A 24,953-nucleotide genomic window follows, 5' to 3' on the forward strand; every position below is an offset into this window, starting at 1 on the left:
ATGTATGTATGTATGTATGTATGTATCTATCTATCTATCTATCTATCTATCTATCTATCTATCTATCCCTGTATGTATGTATGTATGTATGTATGTATCTATCTATCTATCTATCTATCTATGTATCATCTATGTATCTATCCCTGTATGTATGTATGTATGTATGTATGTATGTATGTATGTATCTATCTATCTATCTATCTATCTATCTATCTATCCCTGTATGTATGTATGTATGTATGTATGTATGTATGTATCTATCTATCTATCTATCTATCTATCTATCTATCTATCTATGTATCATCTATGTATCTATCCCTGTATGTATGTATGTATGTATGTATGTATGTATGTATCTATCTATCTATCTATCTATCTATCTATCTATCTATCTATCTATCTATCTATCCCTGTATGTATGTATGTATGTATGTATGTATCTATCTATCTATCTATCTATCTATCTATCTATCTATCTATCTATCTATCTATCCCTGTATGTATGTATGTATGTATGTATGTATCTATCTATCTATCTATCTATCTATCTATCTATCTATCTATCTATGTATCATCTATGTATCTATCCCTGTATGTATGTATGTATGTATGTATGTATGTATGTATCTATCTATCTATCTATCTATCTATCTATCTATCCATCTATCTTTGAGAAAGGGTCTCATAAACCCCAGCCTTGTCCTGTTTCTCCTGCCTTGACTTCCCCTTTCCTCCCCAAATCAGGTACTGGGATCATAAGTGTGAGACACTCCACCAACTTCAATTTTTAATGTTTTTTTCTTTTGTTCTTATTAAGTAATAGTGTGTGGAGTTCACTGTGCTTTAATTTTGGGGCACATTCCTAGTTACTTCCCACGAACAGTTTCTACAGGTGGACTCCAGATCCAAGGATAGCCCGTGTTCTGGAGTCCGTCCTGGTCTCTGTTTACAGAGAGCTGTTCTCCAGCATCTTTTTCTCAGTAGCTTCATGTGGGGTGCCACATCCTAATGATACCGAGGGTTACTAGATTTACTTTATGAAAATAGTTTTACCTTTGGACGACTTTCTGTCTCCCTCAACCCCTAAAGCACATCGTGTTTAAGACATTAGAAAGTGACCAAAACTGTTAAAAGAAAGAAAGCAGCCTGACCAGTGGAGGGAAGAGAATAGGTACTCTTTCAACGAGGCCTTTGCAAGATAACAAATGTTCTTAGCCTGGAGAACTCAGGTTCCCAGAGAGGTTAGCCTGGGGAGGGCAAGGCCCTGGGTTCATACATACGCATGCGTGCACGTGCGCACAGGCACACACACACACACACACACGCGCGCGCGCGCGCACGCACACACATAGGCACTCACACACAGAGGAACGCAAAGTCAGTTTTAAAAATAAATCACTCTAATGAGATTACATGATGATAACAAAGTATATACAATGTAATATAAAATGATAAGACATACACAAAACTAAACAATTTCTCTAGCGTCCCCACATCAAGGGACAATGAGGGGCTCCAACAGTTACCTTGCAGCCATCCACAGACACCTCTGGCCTGAACTGACCCCCAGCTTCGAAGACCTGTCCATTCCAGGCACGGAAGCGCACAGCTTGTCTGGCAGAGGGGTGTCCCGGGCCTTCCTGCCACACTGTCAGGTTTAGGCAGTGGATCGTGATGTGCTGTGTCCCCTCGGAGCTGAGCAGGTGCAAGAAATTCATCTGGACTCGGCTGACAGCAAACTCCAGCTGTGGAGGAGACGCAGGTGGGAAGCAAGCCTCAGAAGCCCCACCTTCCTGGAAGGCACCAGGGTCAGCCCTTTCCTGGCTAGTTTTTTCCTGCATCATCTTTCCACTTGAAAGACGGGGAAACCAAGTTCCATGTGAGCTGGTCCTGTAGCCCAGTGGCTGTTCAAGCCCAGAACCAGAGGTCTGAGAGTCTTGCTGTGGTTTGTTTTCTTTTCTCTCAGGTAGGTGAGCTAAGGGTTCAGCTGGGTTCAGAGGCTGGCAAGGATTTTGCCCAAGCTGAGTGTGGAGGAAATATAAGTGGCCATAAAGAATTTAGTCTATAAAGGACTCAAGAGCTACCAGAGCTGTGGTGTGGGGCTACGGGAAGGTGGGGCTTAGTGGAAGGAGGTTAGTTCACTGAGGGCGTACCCTTCAAGAGGATATTTTTGCTTCCCATCGCCAGGAAGTAAGTAGCTCTCCTCTACTATGTATATTTCATACCTCAGACCCCAAGGCAAAAGAGCTAAACAATCTGTAGGAGACAAAGAAACCTCTTTTCCTTCCAGTTGTATCTGAATTTTGTTACAGAGACACAGAGCTAATTAGTCTGTCATTGTTTCTGCTGGAGAGGACACGGCTGCTGGGCCCCTCTGTGGCCAATCCAGAGCAACACCATGTGGTCCCCAAACCTCAAAGTGGCCCTGCTGAAGTGTGAGCTCCAGCTGCAGGGATAGTGGCAAGTTTGACCTGTCCACACCTGGCTCGGGGTCTGGCTAGGTCAGGAAGCCAGCAGACTTGTTGAGTGGACTCAGCACCATCTCAGTTATGGGGAGGCGCCTCAGAGAGTCACTGGATACAAAAGTCTGGGGCTCCCTACCTCCCCTGCAGCCAGAGCAGCTCTCTATGTGGCACACCCCTACCCTTACCTCACGTGGACAGCCTTGGGTAGCAGACAGACAAGCCATGGAAGGTCATCCTAGCCCCTCAGCTGCTGCCTGCCTGCTTTACTGTTGAGTGGCCTGGTCCCACCCCAGAATGCCTAGCCCAGGGACAGACGTGGTGTGCAGACACTGACCAGGAGTTAAAGGGTACACATGCAAGACCGACGCATGTCCCCGGCAGTCAATGCGTGATTCTCCCGGACTACAGACTATTCCAAGCGGAGCTCTTCAGCGTTGAGACCCCAAGTGTGTGAGAACACGGCACTGTAAAAGGGCTTCTTAATCACACATTAGACCTACACACACCCGACTTCTGAGTAGGAAACTATGTCTGAGAGGGGATGGCTTTCCCACAGCCCTTCAGGAAGTCTAGCAGGGCTCAGGACAGGGACTGGCCAGATGGGCAGAACCTGGTGGGAATGGGGAGCAGATGGTACCTTGGAGGCCGTGATGGGCTTCAGACACGTCTGTCCACCATGTGTAAAGTTACAGGAGACTTCAATGGTGTCAGAGGAGCAGCCGAGGTTGGGGTCCACCCAGTAGGTCCCTGCAGCAGAGCAGGACAGGGACATGTGTATCAGAAGGAGACTGGACGGGTTTCTGTAGGACCTGTGCCTGTGACTCACAGGGCTGCCACGGGGTGGGAAGTTAAGGGGCAGGGCAGACAGACACAAGATTTCTCAAGGCACAGGCAGGGAAGTTTGCCTTCTAGATAGAGCTGACAAACGGGGAGTCCCACGCTCTGGAAACACAACCTGGGCTTCTGCTGGGATGTATTTACTCTATAGAGCACACAACTAGGCTCTCAGCCCCTCTAGCTTCTTCAAGGCTCAGGCTTCCTCTCGACTTGCCCAGGGAGCTGGCGCTCTGGCGACATCTGACTCCCTCCATCTGCCCTTCTGCCTGCATCTGGCATCCCTGCTGGGCTTCCTGGCTGCCAAGAGCTCAGCAGCAAAGGAAGGGGCGCCCCAACATCTACTTCTAGCTCTGTACCGATGTGCACACCCTAACTCACATATGAGGTCAAATGAGGTTAGATGCTGAGGATCCTTGCTCAAGCAGGAAGCCCCTGGGGTTTTCTCAGCCCTTGGAGGGTTTTTTGTTTTGTTTTGCCTTTCAAAGTCCTTATCTCTGTGCTCTGAATGGTCCCAGCTTGCGACACTATGGGGTCCATATGGCCCCTTCTCTCTACAAAGCCCTCAAAGCCTGAACCACACCCCAGGCAACTGAAGCTTGGAGGCTGCTTGCTGAGTGAATAAAGGGGGCTGTGTGTCTCTCTCTGTGAGGACAGAGACTTGGCTGAGCTATGCCAGTGCCAACACTCCGTGGGCCCGAGCGCCTCCTGAATTTGTGCCACCACAACATAGGCAGGAAGCCCCTGCTCAGCCCACAGACACTCTTACCGTCTGCCACCCTCTGCTCACAGTCCAGGAGGTCGCGGCAGACCCGGGCTGGATTCTCCTTGGTGCCCAAGGGCGTCTTAATGCTCTGGATGAGGTTGCTGAGGTAGTGTAAGGTTTTGAAGATCTCTCCTCCCTGGTCCAGCAACAGCTGCTCTGGATAGCTGTACCCCTGCTATGGAGAAGCAGGACCGTTGGCCCATTTTGTCCTGGCCTTGTCCAATGTCCCAGACACATCGCTCTAAAGTTCTCACTGTCTGGGGGACCCGGAGACCTCCCAGTTCCTGGCTAGCTTAGACTGACTACCACTCCATATCACAAATAAGGAGAGGGAGGGTCAGGGACATAACAAAGCAGGGACAAGGGCTGCTTCCGTGTCCCAGGCCTATGAGCCCAGCAGTGTTGGTAGGAGGTCAGAGCTAGAGGAATGAGCTCCCCACCATGAGAAGGAAGCAAGGCTGCATCATGGGCTCTGATATTGGCTGGAACACCTGAGACCATATCAGCCTGGAACTGTGGGGCAGAGCTGACCAGGCATTGTCTCAGCAGCACCCTGAGGCTCCCTTGCTTCTGGGTGACCCCTGGGTGACCCTTGGAACCTGATGTGGGCTATGGTCCAGAAAAGCATCTGTCTCTCACTCAGGGCAGATACACACTAGATGTGAGAGGCTTCCAAGACATGGAAATGAGTGGTGTCTGCATCTGGCCTCACTGTGGTACCACTTTGGACTGTGGTTTCCATCTGAGCCTTAGTGATGATTTCCACCTGAGACTGTGAGGCATCACTATGACACTTGGTGTCAGCCATGGGGACAGCATCCACTTCCATGACCTTTCTTTCTCCCAGGACCAGAGGTCATGTGAGCAGAAGGTCCAGCAGTACCTCTGGTCTGACTGCTCCATGAGCATCCATCCACGTCTGGAAAGCTCTCCCAAGGTCATCTTGTTGCTATACAAGGAAAATAAAAGATGTGTATCTTGTTCCCTTCCCAGGGGAGGCCAGATTCAGAAAGTAGAGCCAGGGGTGCAAGCACCTACTTTCTCACCCGTGTCGCCACCCCACAGAGTCTTGACTAAGACACACATCCTCTGCTGAGTCCCCCCTTCCTTTGCAGAGTCAATGCTGAAAATGCCACTCCCTCCCACCAAGTCCTTCAGTGGGTCCTCAGGGCACTCTTGGTATCAGGTTCAAACTCCCCAACATGGTTAAAAGCCCCATGTGGTACTGTGATCTTCATCCTTGTCTCCCTCCACAGTGAACTAGAACCAGACACACATAGCTCTTCTGCCTAGCCCCAGGACCTTTGTGCATCTTCCCACTGCCTAGGGAAGTCTTCCCTGTCCCCAACACAGTATCTATCCATTTTTCCCAGAGAGGACACTGAGCCCCACCAATGGTGTGTTTTTAATTGTTGTGACTAGGAAAGGGATATTTCTGTATCTCAAGGCTGGAAGCAGGAAATGCTGCTAACCCAGCTCAGGCATGCAACCCAGTGAGCTGGCAGTCGTCAGCAGTGCTCTGGTGTTTCCGCCTCCAGGCTGCTGAGACCCACCCTCCACATCTCCACGGACTCCATGGTTCTGATTATATTGCTCTTGTGTGTGCTTGGCTTCAACCTTGGCACCCAGATGGGTTGAGCACAGTTATAGGCTTACAAAGAGCATGGCAAGGGGATGGGGGCTGGGGCTGGGGTCCAGAGCAGGGCTATTGGGGGATTCCCAGCCCTGAACGTTCCCTGGTCTGGGAGATGACTCCTGGTAAAGCATTATCCGGGAACTACTAAAAGCATTTCTAATACTGCCTGGCATCCGAAGAGTGGCATAGTTCAGCCAATAGTGCTATAGAGCTCGCTCCCCTTTTCCGTGTCTAGGAAGGAAAGGGACTTTGTCTAGCTCTTCTTCCTGCTTGTCCTTCTGATGAAGAGATGGGTGATTATAGGCAAGTGCTTTGTATGTACGACAGCACCAAGGGAGGAATGCATAGAAGCTGGGATGTAAAGAACAGGGACTCTGAGCATCTAGTAGCCGTAGGGCTCCTTCTCCATGTCACGCCCTGGAGATGCTGTCAGGGTCCGAGCCAGTGCTCACTGGAGTAAGGATATCATGGGAACTAACTGGTCTCCAGGCTGGAAGAGTTGAGCTGGGATGGTGTTGCTGTGCCCACCAGAGAACGAAAGGAGCCCAATGCAGCCTCATTCCTGACCCTCTAGACACACAGTCAACCTTCATGTGTAAAGGACAGACAGCCCCGGGGGCTGGTGCTAGAGCAGCCCCTTGCTCACAGTTAGGACATGGTTGGCCTCTTGCTCAGGGCTCCTGTGCAAAGGTACAGCCACTGTGGCCAGAGAAGGCTCATCAGCTTCTTCTCCCCTGCCCACCCTACAGCCTCACCCTAGGAGTCAAAGAGAATGGTTGGTAACTTACAAACTGGACCGGATGCCAAGGAGGACCCTGGAAAAGAAGGTGCAGGGTCAGTATTTGACAGGAACTTGTGCTGAAGGCTCAGGTCTCTGGAGACCAGAGGGGCTATCCAGCAGGAGGACACTTGCTAAGCCACAAGCCTGTGGGATTCAGTAGCTGTTCCTTCGGGTTGGAATACTTCCTCTTGGAGGGAGAGGGCAAGGGGACCTCAGGAAGAGTCATCAGGCCCCTCCCAGGGTAGATAATGAGTTGCAAAGACTGGGGTGTATGTTGAGGGTGGGGCAGACTCTCCTGCCAGTCAAGCTGCTTGCAAGCTGGGGAGGGAGCTCCAGGGACACAGATTTCAGTAACCATCACCCATGTCAGGGAGCTTCTCAGTGATGCAGCTGCCTAAGTCCCCGGTAAGTACACTGAATGGCACACTAAGCTAGACTTAGGTGGGTGTGTTTCTTTGCCCTGCTGATGTCCTGTCTAAATGCTGGTTCACATTTCCCCAGGAAAAGTCACACAACAGGTCTCCACTGGGCCTGCACTATGCTCTCCACAAGTCTGTAGACCACAGGAAGTACACAAGGCCCATGCAGCTTTGGGGCTGGACATTGTCATCAAAATCTTGGTCATATGGCTGGAGAGAGGGCTCAGAAGAGCACTTGCTGTTCTTACAGGGGACCTGGATTTGGTTCCCAGCTCTCATGGCCATCTATAACTCCAGTTCCAGGGCATCTAACCCCCTCTTCTGACTTCCAAAGACACTAGGCATGCTTTCAGTGCCCTTAATGCGTGGAAGCCAACATTCACAGGCATAAAATAGAAACAAATCAATACTGAGAAACAAACAAAAGCAACCCTGGTCTCCCTCAAAGGAACCTGCCTCCTGCCCTGAGAATCCAAAAGGCTCAGCATGCAGCTACCTACCGGTGGACCCGGCCGCCCCCTCGGACCAGGAGGACCCTGTGGAAGAAGAGGAGACAGGAGACAGTTGGCACTGGAGAGTCCCTTACCCAGGCTGGCCTCTGTCCCACCCAGACTCAGGGGTGATGTTACCTTGGGACAGAAGGATATAAAGGGGAAGGATGGAGGGAGGGAGGGAGGGAGGGAGGGAGGGAGGGAGGGAGAAACAGAGAGACAGAGACAGAGGCAGAGACAGACAGAGAGAGAAACACTTAAGAATGACACCATGGAAAGGAGGTCCTGGGAGCCTCCATCTCTGTCACCAGCTCCAAATCCTCACACCAACCTAAGTACCTTTGGGCCTTGCAGTCCCTGAAGACAGAATTGAGAGACAGTTAGGAGTTGTGGGCTGAAGCAGTGGGGCACCTCCCACTGCCCCACTGCACTACCTGCCAGGCCGTCCACTCACCCAGTCCCCTCGGCCGCCTCTGTCACCTTTGGGACCCTGCAATAAACCATATGAGTTGGGGCTCAGAGAGAACTCCTACTTCCCATATGGGAAAATTGAGGCTCAGACTAGCTCCGGGTCATGAAATGCTTGAACCTACAGTGCAGGAGACCCCGCAGCCTCCTCCAGCACATACCGGGAGTCCAGAAGGTCCTAGCATTCCGGGGGGTCCAATGAGACCTTCCTTTCCCTAAAGGAGAGAGAGGCTATGAGTCCTCGATCTGGGCCTGGGGAACAGAGTGACAGAGGAGGGTGGCAGCTGAGTGTCCCATGGGAATGAGAAGGATACCCCATTCAAGCAGGGCTGGGCCATGCATCTTCTGAGCATTCCTGCATGCTGGGGTGGGCACAAAGGACGGGGGCAGTGGCAGCGGTGTGTACAGTGGTGTGTGGTCTGCTCGCAGGGACGTGGCGAGAAAAAGCAAGAAGCTGGCAGCAGCTGCAGGTAGGGAGGGCTTGAATAGCAAATGAGCAGGAAAACTTGTGGGAAAACTTGTGTGTTCAACCAGCTGACGCCGGCCTCGCACCTGGGTGTCTATCAAGATGAGACGGGGAGAAGAAAGACCTACCATCAAGCCAGGGGGCCCCCGAGGGCCTTGGATGCCTTTGAAGCCGAGGTCTCCAGGGGGGCCCTGTGAGAAGCAGAAAAGGGTGTGCCTGGGACAACCACTGGGGAGTACCTAGGAGTCTTCTTACCCCTGAGTTCCGGCTGCTCTGTGCTCTCTTTATTTTAACTGAGAGGCCCTGAAAAGAATAGTAAAGGCCCCTGATTCCTAGACAGGAGCCAGCTGTGTGCCAGCAGTGGGGCTGTGCGGTGTATGTCTCAGGTCTTAATTTCTGCAATAGTCTTTGCCTGTTCTTTCCCGTTCACAGACTGGGAAAGCAAGATTTTAACTGACTCATGTGCCCGGGGTACAGAGTTGCTAGGATGAATACACTTCCACCTTTTGACTGACACTGTGAGGGCTAAGTGCAGACCCAGGTGTGAATCCACAGATGGATGAGCACCTGTAGACACAGTGGGAGGTGCATTGTACCTTGGGTCCAAAGAGGCCAGCCACTCCCGGGAAGCCCATCTCGCCAGAGTCACCCTGAGCAGAGAGCAAGGCAAGATGGTGTTAGTGGAACCAGGACAAGGGTGCTGCCAGTCAGTCGAGGGGTGGAGTGGACAAGCATCTGTGCCCCCTGCCAGAGGAGCAGGCAGAACCTAGCTCCGAGTCCCACAGTGACGATCTACACTCAGGAGCTCCTGTCTGTCTCCCGCCCACCCAAACAGTACTAGTAAGCACAGTCTCCTAACAGCAACCCTCCGCTGACAGCTGGGTAGGAAATCATTTCGTACAACAAACTTCCACTCCTTCCTTTTTGATGTGAATGCCTTTATTTACTTTTCTTGCCATACTGCACTGGCTAGTCTGTGGCACAACACTGCCAGAAGTGGTGATGTGCTTCTGCCCGTGGAAGAAAGCCTCAGCCACCACCACGCTAAGAAACTCTAAGATGTGCTTGGTGTCGGGTATCAAGTTGAGAAGTTCCCTTTACACCTAGTTTACTGGGGTTCCCACCCCATCCCTAATCAGAAATAAACTTATCACATTCTCAAATGCTTTTCTGCACCTACAGACAATAAGTGACCTTTTTTGTTCAGGTTGATGAGTTGGTTTGGTATGAATTATATACCACCTTTCCTTCCTGTGGGCCCTCACTTGGCCTCGATGCATCACCCTTTTTATACAGTCTTAACTTCTATTTTGATAATACTTCGTTGAAAATTTCTCTACGAGTTACACTGGTCTTTTGCGTTCTTAAACGTCTTTGGCCGACTTTCATATGAAAACAATAATGACTTCACCAACTGCCTTCTGGGGTTTAAGCAGAGTCGGTGTCATCACTCCCTCAGGTGCTCAGTAGGACCACCCGGGGAGCCGTCTGGGCGCAGCCTCTCGGTGAGGAACTTTCACCCTCGTTCAGAGGCGCCAGGCGGGGCAGGATAGCCGCTCTTTTTGCCATCTCTTATCCTGACATTAGTTTTCTATATAAACATACCTATTTTGCTTGTTTTGTCTTGAGAAATCTGGCTAGACATATATAAACTTTATTAATCTCGAAAATCCAATTTTCTATTTTTGATCTTCATAATTTGCTTTCTATTGCTTCTATTGTTCCTATTCTTCTCAGAGTCTTAGGGTGGGCTCCGATGCCGCCACTGATTTAAGTTGCTACCAACACTCCTGAGTATAGTCTGGGCAGTATCCTACCAATTTTGGCATAGTGTGTTCTTATTTCACTTGATCCAGAATGCTAATCTACCTTCTGACTTCTCTTTTGACTTGTGGAGTTTCCAGATAGGTAGGGTGTGAGGAGACAGGGTTGTACAGAAAGAACACTGTGCCTGGAGCCCACAGAGCCATGTTCTACCCGTGATCCTGTTCCCCATGCGGAATGGGGCCACTCAAATGTTTTATTCTAGCCCCACAACACCTCCTTCCTGCATGCCATCGTGGAGAACACCATTGAGCGCTTGGATAGTGCATGACTCTGACTTTGGCATCACGTATGTGTACACGGGTAGCTTCTAGGCCCGTGAGTGCACGTATGAACATGAGTGTCTGTGTGTATGTGTGTGCGCGCGCGTGTGTACATGTGCATGGCTGTGTACTCGTGACTCTAAGCATGTAGGGGTGTGTAATCGTGTATATGACCTGGGACTCACTCACCGGCTGGCCTTTGGATCCTGGCTCCCCCTGATTCCCAGGAAGCCCTGTTCCACCTTCTGACCCTCGCTTTCCAGGAGGACCCAGTTGCCCAGGTAACCCATTTTCACCCTTAAAGAAACACATCAACATTACCAGTCAGGAGGACACATGGTGGCAAGAGCAGTGGGGATGGTGTGGAGCAGGAGGGCAGTGATTTCATGAGGTCCCAGGATGGCAGCGGTAGAGGGAGCCATGAGGATCAGTGAGACACGCTCACCCTTGGCAGACGCCTCTCCCATGGCTTTGCCTTTCTCTTTGCTGCCCATCAAGGCTCCCTCTTCACTGTTCCTCCCCAACAAGAAATGTAGGCTTCATCTCCAAACTTGTCTCCCACCCCACTTCCCTGGTCAAATACAGAGGGTCCTAACTTTTCCCCAACTAGACCAAGAACTTAGGGAAGACAAACACCATGTCTGGGTCCTTCTAAGGTGTGGCCCTAAGTCAGACACAGAAGCAGCCCAAGGACTTTTTTTTTTTTTTTTTTTTGGATTTTTCGAGACAGGGTTTCTCCGTAGCTTTTGGTTCCTGTCCTGGAACTAGCTCTTGTAGACCAGGCTGGCCTCGAACTCACAGAGATCCGCCTGCCTCTGCCTCCCGAGTGCTGGGATGAAAGGCGTAGGCCATCACCGCCCGGCCCAAGGATCTTTTCTTAAGAGGCTACGGAGAATTCCAGCGGTAAGCAACCGCTTGTCTCACAAAGGCCCACCAGAGGGCGCCTGTGGACAACTCAACTATTGTGGAAAGTTTGTATGGTTCAGTAGGGGGCAGTATTGCTCGCCACTTGGACAAACTATCCTTTAAACTTGGGTCAAGATGAGGACAGGGATCCCCAAGAAAAGACCGCAACAAAGGTTCCATGTTCACATGGGCCTTAGGACATGGATGCTCAAGGAACCAGTATCATTATAGTCAGGATTAGGGTAGAAAGGAAGATTAATACGAGCTGACCTTGAACCCTGGAGGCCCCTGTGCTCCAGGCAAGCCAGCCACACCTGGGTTTCCTCTTCTCCCAGCAGGGCCCATGGGGCCAGCGGCTCCATCATCTCCCTGCTCTCCCTGTAAAGAAAGCAGGTAGGAGGATGCTTGCTGACTGGGACCCAGTGAGTTGGAGGAAGGAGGTCATACTTGCTAGAGGCAGGACAATATGGTTCACTGACTAGCATTAAGGAGAGGGGTGATAAGAACCCGAACAGATGACACCCAGTTTTCTAACTGACTCCAGCCTGTGGGAGTCCCTAACACCGGTTTTGACCCAATGTCCTGCTTACCTGATATCCCGGCCAGCCATCCTTGCCAGGAATCCCATCAGCTCCAGCAATGCCCTCAGGGCCCTGTCTTCCTACCACACCCCGGGGCCCTGGCAGCCCTTGCAGTCCCTGGAGGCACAGAAGAACCTGGTCAAGGCTTCTCGGGAGGACACAGGAACTGGTGGTGACAGAGGAGCTGTACCACTCACCTGAGGTCCCCTCCGACCTGGTGCCCCAGCCTTGCCAGGCTTTCCCTTTGGGCCCTGAGAAAACAGAAACAAGAGATAGACGTTAGCAGGACCTAGGAGCCCTGCAAGGGGCACCAAGAGGAGGATCATAGGTCCTGTGAACGAGTGTGATCTACCAGAGAGCCTCATGCCTAGAAACTCAGGGCTATGGCCACATATCCCTGCTGCTCTGGGCTGCCCTGACTTCCTTCTCTGGCTCCCTTGCTGCCAAGACCATCCATAGGTGTTACATTTGTGCCAGCTGGGCCAGCGGGCCCTGAGTGTGAACGTCCTTAATGCGCGTGGGCCCAGGGGACACAGTGAGGGAGGTCTTTATCAGGCCTAGCGGAGCAGACTACAGGAGTCGGGGACACACAGCAAGGAGTCCTCTGTGACCATCTTGTTCCTCTGCTTTTCTATCTCCCTCCGCCTTATTCCCCCACTAGCTCCTTCCTGTTCCCACTCCTCCCTTGCAGCCCCACAGAGATGTGAGCTGAGTTCCTGGATACATTAACTTCTACCCAGGCGCTGATCCTTCAGCCCATGCGGATGGCTGCAGAGCCTATGGACATGGTATCTCCCAGCCTGCTTGCTGACTATGCGGCTCTAGGGCAACCCATGCCTTGACTCCAGGACTCAGCCGCCCACTGAACCCCAATACTCTCACCTCTTCGCCTTTTGATCCTTTAGGTCCCGGCTGCCCCCGGGGTCCTGGATGGCCCTGCAAACCAAGGTGAGATGACACAAGGTGGCCCCAGGCCTCTCTCCTGGGGAGGGTGACCAGTATCCGCCTGGAGGGGGATGGGTGGGGAGGGGTGGGGGGGTTTGGGGTGCAGGCTCTTCGGGAGCCCCAGGGTTAGGGCATAAAGTACAGCATGGGCTGCCTTCCCATGTCCCCCTGCAGGGTCAATTCCTTTAAATTTTAAAGGCTCTGTTCTGTCATTTCTGATGCTCCACCCTGCTTATAGTAAGAAGATACAAGACTCACGGGTTGGCCCTGCTGACCCGGCTTTCCACGGAGCCCTTGAACTCCCTCTTGACCCTGAAAGCCAAGGAGAGACAGGTGAGGGCCTTCTGAAGTGGCCAGGGAACCGCTGTTCTGCTGGCCACATCTCTGACCCTGAGCTCTAGCTTCTTAGCTGCTCCGTGGGTGGAAGAGCAGTAGAGCAGCTGGAATGGAGGGAGATGGCTGCTTCTGCTTGGAAGGCTGTTGCAAAAGACAAGTGGGGAACCTAAGCCAGCCCCCTACACCTCGCCCCCAGGTCCTGCTGGAAGGAAACTCAGCCAATCCACTGGCTGTGTGGATGGTTAATGTTCCAAACCTCACCCTTCTGTTCCTCAGCAGATGTCAGGGCTTCCCTTTATGGTATTAACCTGGCCTCATAAAGGGATGTTCTCTGCCCCTATACCAGTGGATGGATGCGGTAGGGGCAGGAGCCTGTGTCCAGTGCAGACTGCTCCGCTTTACCACCATCTCCATGCCCTCCAAAGGTAGAGCTGTGATACTTACAGGGTATCCAGGGTCGCCTGGCTCCCCACGGTCTCCTTGGTCACCCACGGGACCCTGAATGACGAAGACAATGGATAAACATGAGCCCCATCTTCTGAGGGCTCTCAGCAGCCTATGCCTGATTACACTGAGAAGTTCAGAGGAACAGAAAGGGAACTTACCGGAACTCCAGGTAGCCCAGGGGGGCCCTCAGCCTTGCCATCCTCGCCCTGCTCTCCCTGTGGACACCACAGAAGCAGTATTAGGCCAGGAGCACTCTGGGAGTTACCTTCCTCAGGGGTGGAGCCAGCTTCCACAGGTAGGCAGACTAGGAGACCAGCAATCAAGATTGCCATTATAGGTAACAGTGGGGACAATGTCCGCAAGCCACAGGGATGCCTAGGACAGGCTGAAAGAGGAGCAGATTGGAGTGGAGACCTTGGGCCAAGGCAGTCCATCTGAGGCCCGGTTCAGCTGGGGGATGGGCTCTTGGCAGCCACAGAGATGGTTGAAACGCAGTTGCACAGGGCTGACAGGACCTCGGGGCTCAGGCTCCAGCCCTAGAGAACTGCCATCTCCTCTCCTGAGAATCCCTTCTGTACTAGACAGGGCACCCTGAGGCCCCATTGCCCACAGAATTGGAAGGGAGAATTAGGGGCAGAAAGAGGGAAGTGGTCAGAACTAGGATGCAACCTTGGCCAGTCTGAATGTTGGTACCCTACCCTCAGATGGGGTCCTGTGGCTCCTACAGGCAGCAGTTAAAGGCAAGTGAGATCCAGCCTGGTGCCTAGAACAAACCATCCCCAGAGAGGTGGGCTAGAAGGCAGAACCCTCTCTGTTCCTGCCTGCGCTCTTGATCCACCTGTGAACGGTGTCAGGGAACCAGAACTCTCCAGGGAACATTAGGGCTTACCAGATAGTCTTTTGTCTGGCGTGTGTCAGTTCATGTCATATATTGTCTTAGAGATTCTACAGCAACCCTGGGATAGTTCCCTCACCCCCACTTTGCAGACTAGGAAAACAAGGCCCAGGAAAAAGCCATGTTAGCAAGGCCAATTGGTAACCAAGGGCCAAGACATACAGTGCCACCAGCCTGGCTGCAGTGTGAGACCCCATCTGTGCATTACAACATCAGCGCACTACACGGAGACAAGGACAGTGTCTGCAAGTGTAGACCGGTTCATACACTGCTTCTGGTGCTGGCTAAGGCTCAGCAGCACCCCTTCCCACTGTTTAGAAGCAGACCCCTATGCTCCAAGAGACTGGATCTCTCCACTGTTCTGTACAGCAATGTCAGGAGAATTCTGGGGAAATCACAGGGAGAGAGCAGAGCTTCTGCGAATCTCCCTTGCAACCTACTTCCCGTGCCAGCATTGGCCTGTCTGTGCTTGGCTTTTCATTGTGGCCATTCCCATCAACAATGAGCTGTACACACAACCCTCCCACAATATTATGTCACCTGGAGACGTCATACCATCTACGGCATGGTGATACATTATATGCAATGACCCTGAGAGGTGGCGCCAGGGGCTCAGTTCCTGCCTGGCCCCAGGGTTTCATGGCAGCCTTGTGATGGCTGAGGAGAGCAGAGGGCCTGAGTGTGCTCCCTCCAGCCTCTCAGAGTCCAGCCGGGGCCTGCCGGCAGATCTGCACTCAGCTAGGCAGGAGAAGGGGCCAAGGACAGCGTGCCAAGTTAGTGTGACTCACCACAGCAGGACTTAGTTAGATAGGAGCTGCGTCGGCAAAAGAAACGAGGCTGGAGAGGCCAGGGACAAGGAGGCAAAGACACAGTCCGCTAGGAAGCCTTCCAGCTAGGAGGGGAAGGAGGGGGGAGTGGAGAACAGGGGATCCCAGAGTTCTGCCTCCAGGACCACTGGGCCCTGTTGGAGACTTGACCCAGGGGCCATTCCTTACACCTTCGGACCCTCAAGTGTTCCTTTCTATGAACAGTGTCCATGGCCAGCCGAGATTTTCCTCTGGCCATTTCTTTCATTTCCAGAGGCCCATGGGAGGGCACACATCCCTGGGGCCCTCGCCCTCCCCCTGAGCCTTCTCCTTTCTCAGTGTCCATCCTTGCTCATGCTGAGTGAGCTACCGTGTGCAGGTTCAATGCTCCTGTTCACAAGCATGACGCTCGGTGGGGACACCCTGTTCATTTCTGCCAGGCGACCCTGAGGCCACGAGTGAAGGGATGCTATGTCCTGCTCCATGCGATCCTGGCCCCCAAGCCCCAGAGCTGGTCTTGGCTCCAGTTACTACTCATAGACACAACACCTACCTTCTCACCTTTGGGCCCAGGAGGCCCGAGAGGTCCCCTGACGCCTTTGTGTCCCTGCAGGCAAACACAAGGAGAGAACTGAGGGGGTTTGAGGATACAGGAGGGACTAATGACAATGGGGCAGTGTAACAGGACCCCACCCTCTGCCCACACCTCCAGATGACACACTTCCAATCCTGTGTCCTGAGTAGCAGGCCCACTGTGGTGCCCTGGGCAGGTTGGGGTCAAAGGGAGGGGAAGAGGCCATCTGGCAGCTGCAGACAGCTCTGGATTGTCAGGGCATTCCCTCGCTGGTCCTCACCCCCACTGTTCTTGTCCTCTCTTTTCCTGCTGTGTCCCCTGAATTCCCTAGGCCTGGCAAGGGCCACCAAGGCGGGCCAAAAACATCAAGCTACCAGGCCAGGCCTGCACATGTGTGCTCCAACTGCTCTGAGCACCCATGTCCTCTCAGAGGCCTCTTCTCCTGAATGCGTATGTAGGATCAGGGCACACAGTGGTCCCTCTTTAGGGGACAGATGAAGCTGGGCTATGCATGGAGCACCCCCTTACTGCGGGAAGCACTCAGGACCTGGGGTGGGTACTGGCACCCTTCTGCCCTCACCACCACCCTACTTTACCATAGCCAGGAGTTCCCTCCGGCTATGAGACCTGAATCTCCTCCCCTCTGGTGAGAAGGTGATTCTTCTACATAGATGTCACTTACATTATAACCAGCCAATCCTGGCTCTCCTTGGGCTCCCATCCGTCCTGGAGCACCCTAGAGAGGAGTAGATGCTTGTTGGTATGCAGCATGGCTCCCGCAGTGGGGACATGGTGGTGACTCCCTCCCCTCGCACAGCTACTTGGCTCAGCACATACAGCAATGTTTGAAGCAAGGAGGACAAGGTGAAAGACAAGAAGGCAAGCAGGCCTTTCCCCGGGCCTCCCTGCCCTTCCTTCTCTCTGCTCCTATGGTTTGTGAAGATGCCGGTGGCATTTTCCAGAACCTTTATAGCCACCTGAGCTCACTCCCAGTTAATGAGAACTATTGAGGTGCCTCTGCCTACTCTGCTGCCTCCAGCCCCCTGCTCGCATTATCTGGGTCTGGATTCCAGGGGTAAAGCACTGTCTAATGGGTGTTACTGCATATCCCCCCACCTTTTACCCATGACGTCACATGGGTGGCAGGAAACCACCACCATGAAAGCTTTTACACCACGTAAAAGGCTACTGCTCCATCTGTCAAAGATGCCACAAGCCTCCCCTGCCCCACGCTGGAGTCTTCTCTCGCCTCAGGAAAGTCTAGCAGGACCCCGAGACTCTGTTCCAGCCGTTCGAGCACCTTCAGCACCTCACCCTGTACCAGACACCTGACTCCTTCCCCACCCCTCAGTAGAGTGTTTCTTTCAACCAGGGTCCCCGAAAGCACCAGGGACTCACTGCCGCCTGCAGTTTACAAGATACATTTTGCCTGCCATGCCTGTGTGTATCCAGGGGCTGTAGCTTTGGGCCGTTCTCAAAGGGACCTGGGACAGGGATGGGTGGCTGGGATAGGAAAGCTGGGGTTTCAGAGCAGTGGGGTGGGTGATTATTACAGGGAAGCAGGTGCCCCTCCCTGTTCTTGTTCCCTTCCCCAAGCCCAGCTCCTCACCATTGGTCCTAGGGTGCCCCGGGACCCTTTAGGACCTGGGGTGCCAGGAGGCCCAGGCTCTCCAGGGATGCCCATCTCCCCCAGCTGTCCTTGGTAGCCCTTGGCTCCCTGAAGAGAGAAAGAACAAGAAGTTGCCTTTGGCTGCTGGCCCTGGAAGGTGGGTGGGGAGGGATGTGACCGTCGAAGGCAGGGGACCTACCTTAGTTCCCATCTGGCCCTTCTCACCCTGTTTGCCGGGCTTCCCTTCAGGACCCTGAGAGGACACAGAAGCAAGAGCAGTAGAGAGATGAGGCCTGAGGGAAGAAGGGCAGCTCCAAGAAGTTTCCTGATTGGGAGCCCAAGGCCTGGCTCCAAACCCACGTCACCCAGTCCCTATGTGGCTTTGAGCATAACCTAATTTCCTGAGTGGCACCTGTCTGTCATGGTCATGGCATTTTAGATGTCCTCAGAGTTTAAGGATTCAGCTTGGTGACAGGGCACGTTCTTTACTGTGTCAACCACAGCAGGTGTGTGGAGTGTGGCGGGGGCTTCTGCTGCTTCCACCGCTGGCCCAGTTATATGTGAAGCAGGGGACCAGCTATCTGTCCTGAGCTCTGTCTAGGTCCCACTGATGCACAGCTGGCCCTGATACACCCCAGTCACTCTGTAGACTCCCTGGGGGTCTCCTCACAGTGGGCAGCATGCTGGGACCAGACATCCTCCCCTCCCAGGTGCCCAGGCCATTCCCTCTGTAGATCAAATGTACGTTCTCAGCTGCAGATCTGCAGAAGTCTAGGCACAGGTCAGGTGTTCCCAGAGAAACTCACATGTGAGCTGGGCTGTCTGTGCCTGTGCCCGAGTCTGCAAAGCTTAGCACAGAGAAGAGAACAACGGTCCTATTCGTGGTTTTTAAACTTGTATTCCATTACCATTTATCTATCTTGTGTGTGGCAGGGAGCACGAGCCACAGGGCATGTGTGAGGTTGGAGGACGGCCTGTTGTGGTCGGTTCTCTCCTTTCAGCTTGTGGGTCCCAGGGATTGAGCTCAGGTGTCAGGCTTGGCAGCAAGCACCTTTACCTGCTGAGCCATCTTCTGGGCCCCATTAATGCTTTCTAAATATTGATACTATGTTTCAAGACTGTTTCCCATCTGCTGGGCTGAAGAAACGCCACTTCCACTCCCCCGCGCCTTCCTTTCTTACTGGAGGACTTTAAGTTACATGTGTGGTTCTCCTATTTGGACAGCACGGTGCCAGCTGGCCAATGCTGCTGTGCCAATAATAAAAGCCCATCCCTGGGACCTTCTTCTCCACAGCTTTTTAGGCACTCTGGCCTGCCTTCGTATGAATCCCAGAATTGGTACAGTGACGGGGGATGGGACCAAGCCTCTGTGGGGGCAGGGGAGCCCTGTTTAAAGGGGTTCCTCCACTCTGTGGTGGAACCCCGGGATTATAGAATATCCGGAGGCCACTGCTGCGTCCTATCACAGATAGGCAGAAATCACCTATTGTTGGGGGCACTGCTAAGAAATGTATTTCTAGGCAGTTTGGCCATTGCTGTGCATCACAAAAACTAAGGTGGCACCACGGTCCATACAGTCTTAGGTGATCACTCATGCACTCCCTTGAGGCTGCACATCGTCACATAGCGTGTGACCTTGGACACATTTCTAGAGAGGCCCTGGAGGCTGATAAAATGCTATTTTCAAGTCAATAGCTGTCTGCATCCACAGAGTGGAAAACATTCCTCCAGCAGTCACCATGCCAAAGAAACCCAAACGCAGAGTTAGCGTCTACAGTCCCATGTGCATGTAGGCCAGAAACACCCTGGCATATGAGAACTGTGAGGGACCCTGTCACCACGGCCACCACAGCCACGTGACCAACCACAGTCATTACCAGCAGCTTCTATGTATTTTTTCCTCCAAAATTTCCTATTTCTGTGCATTTTTGTAAAGGCTTGGGGGGGGGTTGGAGACAGGGTTTCTCCGTGTCTCCTACCTGGAACCAGCTCTTGTAGACCAGGCTGGCCTCGAACTCACAGAGATCCACCTGCCTCTGCCTCCCAAGTGCTGGGATTAAAGGCGTGCGCCACCACTACCTGACTGTAAAGGCTTTTCTTATTTAATGTTTCTTCTCCCCACTCTCTGGCACATGTATGTATACAGTGTGTGTATCTGAGTATGTATGTCACATGCCTGTGTGTTCATAGGTGAGGGTCAGAGGACATTGCGTGTCTTCCTCTATTGCTCATGACTAATGTCTGGAGACAAGGAGTCTCGTGTTTGGGCTATGCCAACTGGCCACCATGCTCCCAGGATCAAGATCCCATAGTACTGCAGTCACCAGCACACTCAGCTGTGCCCAACTGTTCACATGGCCGCTGAAAACTCCAGCTCAGGTGTCTGTGGAGAATTTAAACTCCACCAGATCATCTCCCCAGCTCCTCATTTTCTCTTCACGACTGAGAAAACCAAGGCTGAGAGATGGGCAGCAGCTTGCCTGATGCACTTCGAAGACCCCAGGGTTGACATCTGAACTCAAGTCCTAAGGATTTGTCTAGGTCAGCTGCTCCGCCCCCACAGCAGAACCACACACTCACTGAGAGAATGGCCTTGGGACTTTGGAACTCAAAATAACCTTGGCACCCATTCTTTCCAAATTTTCAACATAGCAAGACTGAGGCCAGAGAGGGTCGGGGGCAACTGCGAAGACACAGGGGATTAGTGAGGTGAGGGCCACCCCTTCCTGCTGGAGCCCTTCGCACCCACATTCTCAGGGCTGAGGTGAGCAGCAGAGGGCAAGTCTGACAGGCAGCCCGCCTGCACTCTTGGGCTAAGCGGTGACTTCATCCCCTTGCTTCGGAGGGCAGGGCGATTAGCACTTTGGCTCTATTTTTAGGTAACAAATACTTTCCCACGGCTAGTGGCTAGCATGCTGCTGACTAGTCTGGATCCCTCCCAGACTGGTAACTTCGATAGCTGAGAAGCCATCGGAGCAGGCCAGAAGAAACGCCTGCTGAGCCCAGGTAACAGCAAGAATCTGTCATTGGTGGGCAGGCAAGCAAGCGGGGGTTGGGGGCAGTAGGAAAGCATCCAGAGAGTGGAGTTGGGCTAAGGCCAAGGCCGGCTCACAGCAGACACCTGTAGGCCTGACACTGGTGGCTTGTTACAAATACCAGAATACCCTACTTCCCATCCATCCTTGTCCCCACAGCCTGCTCAGGCTCTGAATTCCAGTGAGGCCACAGCAGAGGGACAGGCTGGACACACAGAGGTTGAAGTCCTGACTCTGCTGTTTCTCACTGTGTGGCCTGAGCCAGGTTCCTTTATTTCTCTGAGTCTCCCAGCCATCAGGGCTGCTATCTAAAGAACAATCTGGAAAGCACAAAGCATGCTGTCTGAAATCACTGAGAATGGTTTCTGTCCTCTGCCAGGGATCTGGGCTCAGGGAAGGTACTCATGGCGTCCGTGGTACTCATGGTTTAACCCAGGTGAGGGGTAGAGTTTCTGTCTTCTTGCTCAACCCTGTGTCCCCCCGACTGTCACAGAAAGGTCAGGGATGACTTTCAAGGCTAGAGATTATGAGAATGGCTGAAGGCACACAGGGACACAAGGAGAGCAAGGGAGGGGGTGTGTGCTCCACAGGAGGCAGCCAAGCTTGTCCCAAGAGCTGGAAGGGGCAGGGTTGCAGGGACACAGGGAACTGCAGGGCACAGGAAGGCTGTGCAGGGGAGGGACAGACTAGGCGACTTCTCAGGAGGCCTGGCCAGGTATGAGCGTCCCTCACCAGAACCCCATGATGCTAGCAGCTGCAGCACTCACCCGGATGCCAGTGATGCCTGGGGGCCCTGGGGGCCCATCTTCTCCTTTCAACCCCTCCTGGCCCTTCTCGCCACGTTCACCATCGGGCCCTGGGTCACCTTTGTCCCCCTGGGTCAGGGGGTAGGAAGAGGAGAGAGAGAACATCAAATACCAGGTCATCAGAAGGTCTACAGCTCAGGTCACTTGAAGACGGGGGACCTCCATGCCTTCAGCACCAGAGCCAGCCTCACCAGAGCCGTCACCTGGAGGTCCCTTTCTGGTACTAATACAGATGAGGAAACTGAGGCAGAGCTAAGTCAAGCTACTTGGCCCCAAATCAGCTGGCACCAAGTCCTGGAAAATGGGGGTCCAAGGGAGGAGCTCTGGGACTTAGAAAGTTGTAGCAAGGACTACCCGAGACTGAAGAAAGGGGCTATAAAAATCTGCCATATGAAGGGACCCTTTGTACAGGTTTCAAGAGCCCAAGGCACAGACATTTTGCATTCTTTATGAGCACTGGTTCTGCAACAAATCGTGGGTGTACCCCTTGATGGTGTACCCCAGCTTGTCCTGCCTCTTCACCATCCTTCCCTCGGGCCCTGGGCAGAACAGAGCTGTCTGGGCACCTCTAGGGCAGAGAATGGACTACGACTCCGGCAGTGGCCACAGGGCTGGGCACTGTCCATCAAAAGCTTGTCTCTGAGGGGCTGCCAGGCATGGAGTCTGTGCCATGTCTGTGTGGCCTAGCTGTGACTGTTGGTAGGTCATATGGGGAGGGAAGGGGCTAGGAGTAGATTTGGGAAGGCACGGTGTTGCCTTGCAATAGTTTATGGCGGGATGCTGACAGCAGCACACACGGGGCTCCGAGCATCTGTGGGAGGTGTAGATGGAGTCTGGCTTGGTTTGGCTTAGCCAGGAAGAGCAGCTCAGGATACAGATGTGACCTTCGGGGAAATGAGACCGGCAGGAGGAGTTGGTACTTTCCAGCTTGTCCTTGGGGACAGCCATAGATGACACATGAGAGAGGCCAGCTTAGAGCAGTCTGGGCACTAGGATGGCCTGAGCAGTCCCCTTCCACTGAGTTTCTCAGATTCCAAGCACAGCCTGGCACAGAGGCCTGCTGGCCCAGACCCGGCTCTCACAGACTCCCCTGGCTCCAGGACAGCATTTCTGCCTTGGCATTCTGACCACCTGCTGTCTCATTTGTAGACTGGTTTCTGTAGGTAGCCAAACGAGGCCTCGGCCCAAATCAGTCAACAGTGACTCCCACACAGCTGGAAATGGAGGGGGTACTGTGGGACCCATGAGAATGGGTTGTGAGGGTCCCTGGAGACTTCTGGAATCCATGAAATCTGGCAAGGCTCAGAGAGCCTTCTGGGTGACCTCTCAACCCTCCCAGTCCACAGATTGGAAAACTGAGGATGGGAAGTGGAGGAAGCAAGAGTGCCCAATAAGAGAGCCACAGAGCCCCCAGAGCCCCCAGAGTCAGGATTCTAAGTTCAGGGTCAGTCTCCCTCCTACTTGGGTCTCGATCCTCAAAATGCACTCAATAACTGCAATTCTGACCAGCTCAGTCGATCGGGCCCCGTAAAGACGGAATAGGAGATCCTGGGCACGTCATCCAGAAGGGCCCCAGCTCAGTCGATTGGGCCACGTAAAGACGGAATAGGAGATCCTGGGCACGTCATCCGGAACGGCCCCTGGCAGTGTGAACTGCGGGTGACTGCCCACCGCGGCTGCTACCACGCACTCCTGCACAAGAGTGCACCGCGAAGTGCTGCGTCCCCTGAAGAAGCGGAAGGCGAGCCACCTACGTGCACTCTGGGTGCGGACATCTGAGTGGCCACTCCAGCCCAAGGACAAAGGCATGACTGTAGCAGCCAGAGGCGAGAGTGGTGAAAAGCAGAGGTCAGGAAACTTTGAAAGCCTGGACCTGCTCTCCTGTCCCCAGGAGGAAAGTGGCCATCCAGGCCCCAGGCCCCAGGCCCCAGGCCCCACCGTTTCTCCAGTGGGGATCCGTGCGAGGCTGCTGGAGCTGCCTGAATGAGCACATTCTCAGCAAGTCCTGTGATTGGCACCATTAGGTCTACTGACACCACCGCTGGGTCTGGCCAGCACCTGGTCAAGGAGGGCTCCGAACAGATTCCCCTCACCGTTGTACCAGGAGGCACAGAGCCGGGGCTAAGAGCAAGTAGATAAGTAGCCTACAGGGGGCGCTCATTCACGTGCAAGGAAAACAGAAGGGCTGGCAAAGTACCTGGGGCAAAATGTTCTCTGGACCCAGGGCAGCTGTGGGGAAGGCAGGGCACGAGGACCTAGTTCTGGGTTTGGGAAACTGAAACTCAGAAATGTGGAGGTGCTTATGTGAGATCTGTGGAAGGCAGGTTAGTGGGGACCCTTAGGGCAGGGACATGCAGTCTCCTTGGACGTGGTGCAGGTCAACCCAGAGAAAACCTTCCTGAGGAGAAAGGCTCAGAAGGAGCCGGGAACAAGGCCTGGAGGGCTCAGGACCCGCCTGCAGCTCCGGTGCAAGCTTATAGCTCCCATAGGGCGCGGCAGTACCCCCCAGGCACCTGCGACCCACTGATCCTTCGCTCACAGCCAGACTCTGAACCCGCGCCTCGCTACTTTCCTGCAAGACTCATTTTTCCCTCTTTTTCAGAATTGGTGTCCAGTACAGCAGAGTTAGAGGGCACTCTGGGGCCAGAAAGGCCTTGGTTTGGGTATTGGATATGCAGATAGCCTTTTAACTTCTCTGAGTCTGTTTCCTTGTCTGAAGACTGTAGTCTTCTAGTACCAACAACAGAGACCAATAGAGAGCTCAGCATCGTACCTGGCACCCACGAGAGGAATTCCTCAGCATCGTACCCGACACCCCAAGACTAGTTCCTCAGCATTGTACCCGACACCCGGAGACTAGTTCCTCAGCATCGTACACAGCACCCTGAGACTAGTTCCTCAGCATCATACCCAACATCCCAAGACTAGTTCCTCAGCATTGTACCCGACACCCCGAGACTAGTTCCTCAGCATTGTACCCGGCACCCCGAGACTAGTTCCTCAGCATAATACCCGACACCCGGAGACTAGCTCCTTAGCATCGTACCCGGCACCCCGAGACTAGTTCCTCAGGATCATACCCGGCACCCCGAGACTAGTCCCTCAGCATCATACCCGACACCCCAAGACTAGTTCCTCAGCATAATACCCGACACCCGGAGACTAGCTCCTTAGCATCGTACCCGGCACCCCGAGACTAGTTCCTCAGGATCATACCTGGCACCCCGAGACTAGTTCCTCAGCATCGTACCCGACACCCCAAGACTAGTTCCTCAGCATAATACCCGACACCGGAGACTAGCTCCTCAGCATCGTACCCGGCACCCCGAGACTAGTTCCTCAGGATCGTACCCGGCACCCCGAGACTAGCTCCTCAGCATGTACCCGACACCCCGAGACTAGTTCCTCAGCATCCTACCCGACACCCCGAGACTAGTTCCTCAGCATCGTACCCGGAACCCCTGAGACTAGTTCCTCCTGAGTGGAGCTCAAAGACTCTGATGGTGATCCAAACTTTTCAGATTTTTAAAAAAGTTTGTAAGGGAAAGGGATATCAAAGCCCCAGACTAGGCCGGGCTTAGCTGACAGAACCTGGTGTTT

General features: G+C 53.2%; 1 protein-coding gene across 7 annotated transcripts in view; it reads right to left on the reverse strand.

The window, feature by feature from the left end:
- Col27a1 (collagen type XXVII alpha 1 chain) overlaps nt 1–24,953 on the reverse strand; it is a 118,120-nt gene that overhangs the window by 2,042 nt on the left and 91,125 nt on the right. For 2 of the 7 annotated variants that reach the window (XM_057783559.1, XM_057783557.1), the window contains 24 exons: nt 21,315–21,422; nt 17,712–17,765; nt 17,513–17,620; nt 16,586–16,639; nt 15,883–15,936; nt 13,787–13,843; nt 13,626–13,679; nt 13,104–13,157; nt 12,783–12,836; nt 12,098–12,151; nt 11,910–12,017; nt 11,590–11,697; nt 10,603–10,710; nt 8,923–8,976; nt 8,455–8,517; nt 8,022–8,075; nt 7,847–7,882; nt 7,732–7,749; nt 7,402–7,437; nt 6,490–6,516; nt 4,949–5,014; nt 4,069–4,240; nt 3,103–3,212; nt 1,527–1,745 (listed from right to left, as the gene is read on the reverse strand). In XM_057783559.1, coding sequence (XP_057639542.1) covers nt 1,527–1,745; nt 3,103–3,212; nt 4,069–4,240; nt 4,949–5,014; nt 6,490–6,516; nt 7,402–7,437; nt 7,732–7,749; nt 7,847–7,882; nt 8,022–8,075; nt 8,455–8,517; nt 8,923–8,976; nt 10,603–10,710; nt 11,590–11,697; nt 11,910–12,017; nt 12,098–12,151; nt 12,783–12,836; nt 13,104–13,157; nt 13,626–13,679; nt 13,787–13,843; nt 15,883–15,936; nt 16,586–16,639; nt 17,513–17,620; nt 17,712–17,765; nt 21,315–21,422 — 1,830 coding nt within the window. Of the gene's footprint in view, nt 1–1,526; nt 1,746–3,102; nt 3,213–4,068; nt 4,241–4,948; nt 5,015–6,489; nt 6,517–7,401; nt 7,438–7,662; nt 7,750–7,846; nt 7,883–8,021; nt 8,113–8,454; nt 8,518–8,922; nt 8,977–10,602; nt 10,711–11,589; nt 11,698–11,909; nt 12,018–12,097; nt 12,152–12,782; nt 12,837–13,103; nt 13,158–13,625; nt 13,680–13,786; nt 13,844–15,882; nt 15,937–16,585; nt 16,640–17,512; nt 17,621–17,711; nt 17,766–21,314; nt 21,423–24,953 lie in introns of those variants that run through there. The other 5 variants (XM_057783558.1, XM_057783561.1, XM_057783560.1 and 2 more) reach the window with 5 other exon arrangements.

This window comes from Chionomys nivalis, chromosome 11 (assembly GCF_950005125.1).
Source record: "Chionomys nivalis chromosome 11, mChiNiv1.1, whole genome shotgun sequence".
NCBI classification, from domain to species: domain Eukaryota; kingdom Metazoa; phylum Chordata; class Mammalia; order Rodentia; family Cricetidae; genus Chionomys; species Chionomys nivalis.